Source organism: Orycteropus afer, unplaced genomic scaffold (assembly GCF_000298275.1).
Source record: "Orycteropus afer afer isolate SDZICR_OR568_19922 unplaced genomic scaffold, OryAfe1.0 scaffold00040, whole genome shotgun sequence".
NCBI classification, from domain to species: Eukaryota; Metazoa; Chordata; class Mammalia; order Tubulidentata; family Orycteropodidae; genus Orycteropus; species Orycteropus afer.
The window spans coordinates 15,097,081-15,103,078 of NW_006921627.1; the positions used below are offsets into that span (position 1 = coordinate 15,097,081).

At 45.1% G+C, this 5,998-nt stretch overlaps 1 protein-coding gene across 1 annotated transcript; it reads right to left on the reverse strand.

Moving 5' to 3' along the window:
- Positions 1 to 2,265: 2,265 nt before the first annotated feature.
- On the reverse strand, positions 2,266 to 3,150 carry LOC103193853 (four and a half LIM domains protein 1-like). Its single transcript, XM_007937166.2, has one exon. The coding sequence runs from the start codon at positions 3,106 to 3,108 to the stop codon at positions 2,266 to 2,268; it is 843 nt and encodes a 280-aa protein (XP_007935357.1). The 5' UTR covers positions 3,109 to 3,150.
- Positions 3,151 to 5,998: the final 2,848 nt, after the last annotated feature.

Sequence of the window (5,998 nt, forward strand, 5' to 3'; positions counted from 1 at the left end):
CTTGGTAGGGTGGAGGGTCAACGAAAGAGGGGGAAGCCTTCAACGAGATGGATTGACACGGTGGCTGCAATGATGGGCTCAAGTATAGTAGGGATTGTGGGGCTGGCGTGGGATCGGGCAGTGTTTAATTCTGCTGTGCATGGGGTCGCTATGAGTCGGAAACGACTCGATGGCACTTAACAACAAACAACCAATCATATGATGTTAAAATAAAAATCATGTTAAGCCAACAATAGAAATTGATTGAAGTTTATTTACTATATGATATGCAAATTGAGCAATGCTTCTGACTAGAGAGTCTAAATTTTCCACGGACAAGAGATCTTTCAAAGACTCCTATATTTCATCTTAGTGACATTGCCCTGATAAAAGGCTAGGAAACAGTGATTATATACGAATACAGCTTCTAGTCTGACCCTGGAATTTCTGTTTCTTGGGACTGATTGCTGCTCCTGTTGTTGTTATGTGCCATCAAGTTGGCCCTGACTCATAGCGACCCCTCCTTGGGTTTCCGAAGCAGTATCACCTACGGAAGTAGATTGCCCAACCTTCCTTCAGAGGAGTGGCTGGTGGGTTTGAACTGTCAGCCTTCTGGTTAGCAATCAAGTGTCTTAGGCACTATGCCACCAGAGCTCCCGCAACTGATTGCCTATAGATGTAATTCCTCAAAAGAACCCTTAGGCAAAAATAGTCTTGACACTACAATTGTTTGACCTAAAGGTGAGTTTTAGACCAGTCTGCTCAAGGCTCAAGGTTCAAAAGAAGATCTCAAGGGCAATGGTCTGGGTGGGTTTACCAAATTCCATGGACCCCAGAAATCTGGATTCCAGGAAACTTTTTTTTTTTTTTAATTGATATGCTGTTTTATTTCTGTATGGATACAATGAAACGTTAGATGAGAGTAGCTAATGACAGGATGTAGAAATGAAGCATCAGCTTTTATAACCACTTCTACAAGAACGTTAATATGTATTGTCATTACATGTTTATGGCTGATAATTTCTCATTATACTATGTAATATAACACACAGAACAGTGAGGAGGTGATCCCGCATTTCTTGTTCTCAGTAGGAGTATGTCCGGTTCTGCCCGTGAGGATAGCGGCCCCCTACGGCACCAGAGAGCCAGCTAAGCTCTTGAGGAAAAGTCTAGGAATCACAAACAAAAGAAGGGACTTGGTGGCCCTCCTTAACACATGGACAAAGAGCGCACAACGCCTATGGTATAAGGGGTGCGACTCGTCACCACTTTGAAATGCCACTTCCGTGTAGGGTATGGCTCTGGGGCCTGCTCAACTACCCTTCTAGCGTTTCACTTCTGTGGTGTGAATTTCAAACCTGCAGGAACGTTTGAGGGGGCTAACATGTTTTCATGCAACTTTCAAAACTCAAACTATGTCACTGTTAATTAAAACAATAAAAGAAAAAAATGTTTCTTAAAAAAAAAAAAAAGACAGCGGGGTTAGTTTTGTTAAAGCTTTCAAAAGTATCCACTGTGATTATGTTTAACTATTAATAGGCACGTTTTCTCGGATCCGCCGACACTTCCCAAATCGCCTCCGTGTCCCAGGCTTTAAAACAGGAACCCTCAAGAAAACACCCTGCACAGGGAAATCAAACGTTAGTATGGAGAAAGATCAGTTTAGACGGGATTACAGTTACGTTCAGATGTTCATTTTCTGGAAATTGGCGTTAGTTATTTGAAAGCACGAAGAGCAGAAGGAAGGGCCTAGTGTGGGTGAGGAAGGAAAGCCCTGCACGGCGGGAAGTGCTTCATCTGCTCACAGAGTTGAGTGAGCAGCCTGAGTTGAAGCAGCCGCTGCAACTCTTATGTGTTGTGTGACTGTGTGACTACATGTGTGACTACATGGTAGGTCCCAGCTGAGCCGTGAAAGTCACCTCAGTGCCGGGATGGGGGATGGGGGGAGGGGCTCTTAAGCCTCTCGCTTACATCACTAAGTGGCTGAATGGTTAGCGCTTTTCTGCTCTATGACAAACACGCAGAAGAGTCAATCTACCAAAGTTTGCACCTTTTTGACGCAGCTACAAAGAAGTAAAGTTTGCGGCAGACCTGGTTTTTGCTAAATCCTAGTATGATCCACTGTGTGCCCTTTATGTGAGAAATACTGTAAAATAGAGAAAAAACGACAGAGAAACCGCTTGGAGGAGGTGATACAACACTTTCCCTATTGATGGTACAGGGGAGAAAGAGGACACCAAGCAGAAGTTGCAAACGCCATTTTACAGGACAGGCGCCCCTGTCAAACTACAGCTTTTTGGCACAGTCAGGGCAGTACACCTGTTCCTCGTGGAAAACAAAGCGCTTGTTGGCCAGGTTCACGGAGCATTTTTTGCAGTGGAAGCAGTAGTCGTGCCAGGATTGTCCTTCATAGGACACCACACTGGAGCCTTTACCAAACCCAGTGATGGGGTTCTTGCACCCAGCACACTTCTTGGCCACAAAGTTCTTGTAGCAATCCACGCAGTAATACTTGTCGTCCACAGAGGTGAAACGCTGCCCAGCCAGCTTCTTAGAGCAGTTAACACACACAAAGCAATCGGCATGCCAGGGTTGATCCTGGTAAGTGATTCCTCCAGAAGTGATGGCCTTATTGCACTTCACGCAGTGCTTGGTAAACTTGGTCTCATGGCAAGTCACACAGTAGAAGTCCTCCCCTTTAGGGAAGAAGCTTCCAGTCCCAATGGCTTGTTTGCAGTGGCTACAGGTAAAGCAGTCTTTGTGCCAGACGATCCCCTTGTACTCCACGTTTTGATCTCCTGCCATAATCGGCTTGAAGCACCCTTTGCACTGGGGGGAATCTTCAGGAGTGCAGCACTTGTTGCACAGGATCTTGTTGTCCCTGGCCACAAAGGTCTCATCGGCCAGAGGGTGAGAGCACTTGGAACAGCGGAAGCAGGTATCGTGCCAGTAGTGGTTCTTATAATGCAGCTCCTTGGAATCCGCACCGATGGGCTTGTGGCATTCCACACAGGTATTAGCACAGAACTTGTCAAAGCACTTCAGGCAGCAGTTGTGGCCATCCTTCTGCACGTACTTCTTCCCTTGCAGGGACTCCCGGCAGTAATGACAGTCCATTTTCTCAGCCATCGTGCCCACCTTGTATCTGGAGGGACCTCGCAGAAGTTGTGTCGAAAGTAGGATGTATTCTGCAAGGGCTGGACACAGTTGTTGTCGAGAACTCGCAACGTGGCATGTGTCTATCACGGTGCCAGGCGCTGGGGATACAGCGCAGAGTCACACCACCACTGTCCACCGTACCATGGGAGTTTGTGATCTCCTTGGGACCCGGATGTCACCGGCCTGGACGCCTCCCAGGACCCGGATGTCCTTGGCCCCGCCCCCTCACCCGGAAGTCAGTAGTCCCGATCCCTGAAGCCCGTATGTATTGGTGTTGGTTCCCCCACCCCTCCCCGCAACACAGAAGCCCTGTAACCTGTATCTTCATCACTGGTCTGGATCCCTAGGTCCCAGATGGATTCCAGGAAACTTTAAACCGGTGTCTCAATGTGAAAACAGGAACTAAAATAAAGCTTTGCCTCTCTCACAATTTGCCTTAGGCTGGCTGTACTGCTTAACCATGTAGCCCTGCTCCAGGTTAATTAGTTGGGCTAAACTCAGCTGGATTCAACTACTATACCAGCTCTCCTGGTGTAGTAGTTAAGACATTTGGCTGCTAACCAAAAGGTTGGTGGTTCTAACCCACCAGCCACTCTGCAGAAGAAAGGTGAAGCAATCTCTTTCAGTAAAGATTTACAGCCTTAGAAACCCAATGGGGTGGTTATGAGTCAGAATCAACTTGATGGTATGAGTTTAGTTTGGCAAATGATATTTATTGGGCTGGTATACTAAGAGTTTAACTGCTTGCAACACAATATGGAAGCCATATTGCTTACAGCTTGCAAACAAATATTCTGTTAGGTTTTCTGCCAGAAACATTGAGGGTGAATGAATAATAAGGTACACCTGAACAACATTTAAGGAGCTCTGGTCTGCAGTTCCTAAGGCATTTGACTGCTAGCCAGAAGGTTGGCGGTTCAAACCGCCAGCCACTCTGCAGAGAGAAGATGGAACAATCTCTTTCTGTACAGATTTTCCACCTTGGAAACCCAGAAGGGGTTGCTATGAGTTAGAATCAAGTCGATAACAGTGGGTTTTGTTTTGAACATTTGTATGTGTATGTGGCCTGTTGTTAGGTGCCATGGAGTCGATTTTTGACTAATATGACTCCATGTGATAGAATAGAACTGCCACAGAGAGTTTTTTAGACTCTGGTAGCATAGTGGCTAAAGCACTTGACTGCAAACGAGAAGGCTGGCGGTTCAAAGCCACCAGCCACTCCTCGGAAGGAAGATTGTGCAATCTACTTCCGTAGTGATACTGCTTTGGAAACCCAAGGAGGGGTCGCTATGAGTCAGGTCCGACTCGACGGCACATAACAGCAACAACAACAACAACAACAATCTTTATGGGAGCAGATCATCAAGTCTTAACTGAGCGCTTAACTGTTGTGCTCCTTGTATATGGCCTGCAATGACAAAAATACAACAACAATATTAACTCACTGTTAGCTACTCGCATGGCATTGACATTCTTTATAGCTCATTATCAGATAATAAACCAAACCAAACTTTCTGCCATTGAGTTGATTCCAACTCATAGCCACCCCTGTTAGGCTTCTAACACAGTAAATCTTTACGGAAGTAGATTGCCCAATCTTCTTTCCATGGAGTGACTGGTAGGTTTGAACCACCAACCTTCTGGTTAGCAGTCAAAGGCCCTAGGCACTATACCACCAGAGCTCCTTATTATCAGATAATAATTAAGTGCAGTTGTGGAATTGGTTGACTTCCCCCTATACTTAATACTGATGAAGAAGAATGCTATAAACAAAGTACCCCTTGTTCAATGTCTTTCGCTTATTTCTTCCCCAAATCACCAATGTCTTCTGCTTTTCTTCTAGCCTCATGAGCCATACGTTTTGTTTCTTGACTTGTACTTCCCTGCTTTCTTGTTTCTTCTAAATGTAGAAGTCCCTTACAGTTTTATTTTGGCCCTGCTCTCTCCTGTGTTTACACATACTCGGTAGATCCCTGGTTCTCACTGTCTGCTGCTTGCACCATTGCTTTTCTGAGAACACCTCGGACTTTTTTTTTTTTTTTATAAATTATAAACCATCTTTCTTTCTTCTGTTTAATCAGAACTGGAAGATGTAGATTTAGCTTCCACAGATGACAACTCCATATGTGTCAGATCTGTGCTCCACACATTTTTCAGTGGCTGATTTTTCAAAAGTAGATCACCCGGCCTTTCTTCCAGGTTCTGCTGAGTGGACTTGAACCTCTAACCTTTGGCGTACCAGCTGAGTGCATTACCTGTTTATACCATACAAGGACTCCACTTTCCAATAACTCCCCATTACAGTTAGAGAAAAAACATATGGGAATTCTTCACACTGTCCCACAAGGTCCTATAGGATCTGACTCTTTTACCTCTCCCCAACCTCATCTTTTATCATTCAACTTTCACCAACTTTGCCTCTGCTACCATACTGATTATATTCTATCCACAAAAATTTCTCTCTGTTCCTAGCACATGCCAGCTCCTGCCTGCCCTAGGCCCTTTGCCCCAGCTAACCCCTACTTGGAAATGCGCCTGTCTCAGATTGTCACATTCTCAGGGAGGTGTTCCCTAACCATTTGATCTAACACAGCCTCCCAGATACTTTACCACATCCACGTTTGTCATGTTTAACACTATCTGATATTACCTTCATTTTGTTGTTTATTTATTTATTGTCTGTTTCATCCTTGCTAGAATGGAAGGTCAATGCTGAACAAGTAATTAAAAAACTGTGAGGAGTTCCGACAAGATGGCGGACTAGACAGAAAGACTGCACAGACCCTCTTCAACAAAGAAAAGGGAAACCAATTAACACAGACACAGAAGATAATCCTGGACCCCTGAGCCTTGAAGGGAA

What these genes read in the sequence shown, in the direction of transcription:
- LOC103193853 (XM_007937166.2), bottom strand. Translation starts at nt 3,108, where the DNA reads ATGGCTGAGAAAATGGACTGTCATTACTGCCGGGAGTCCCTGCAAGGG.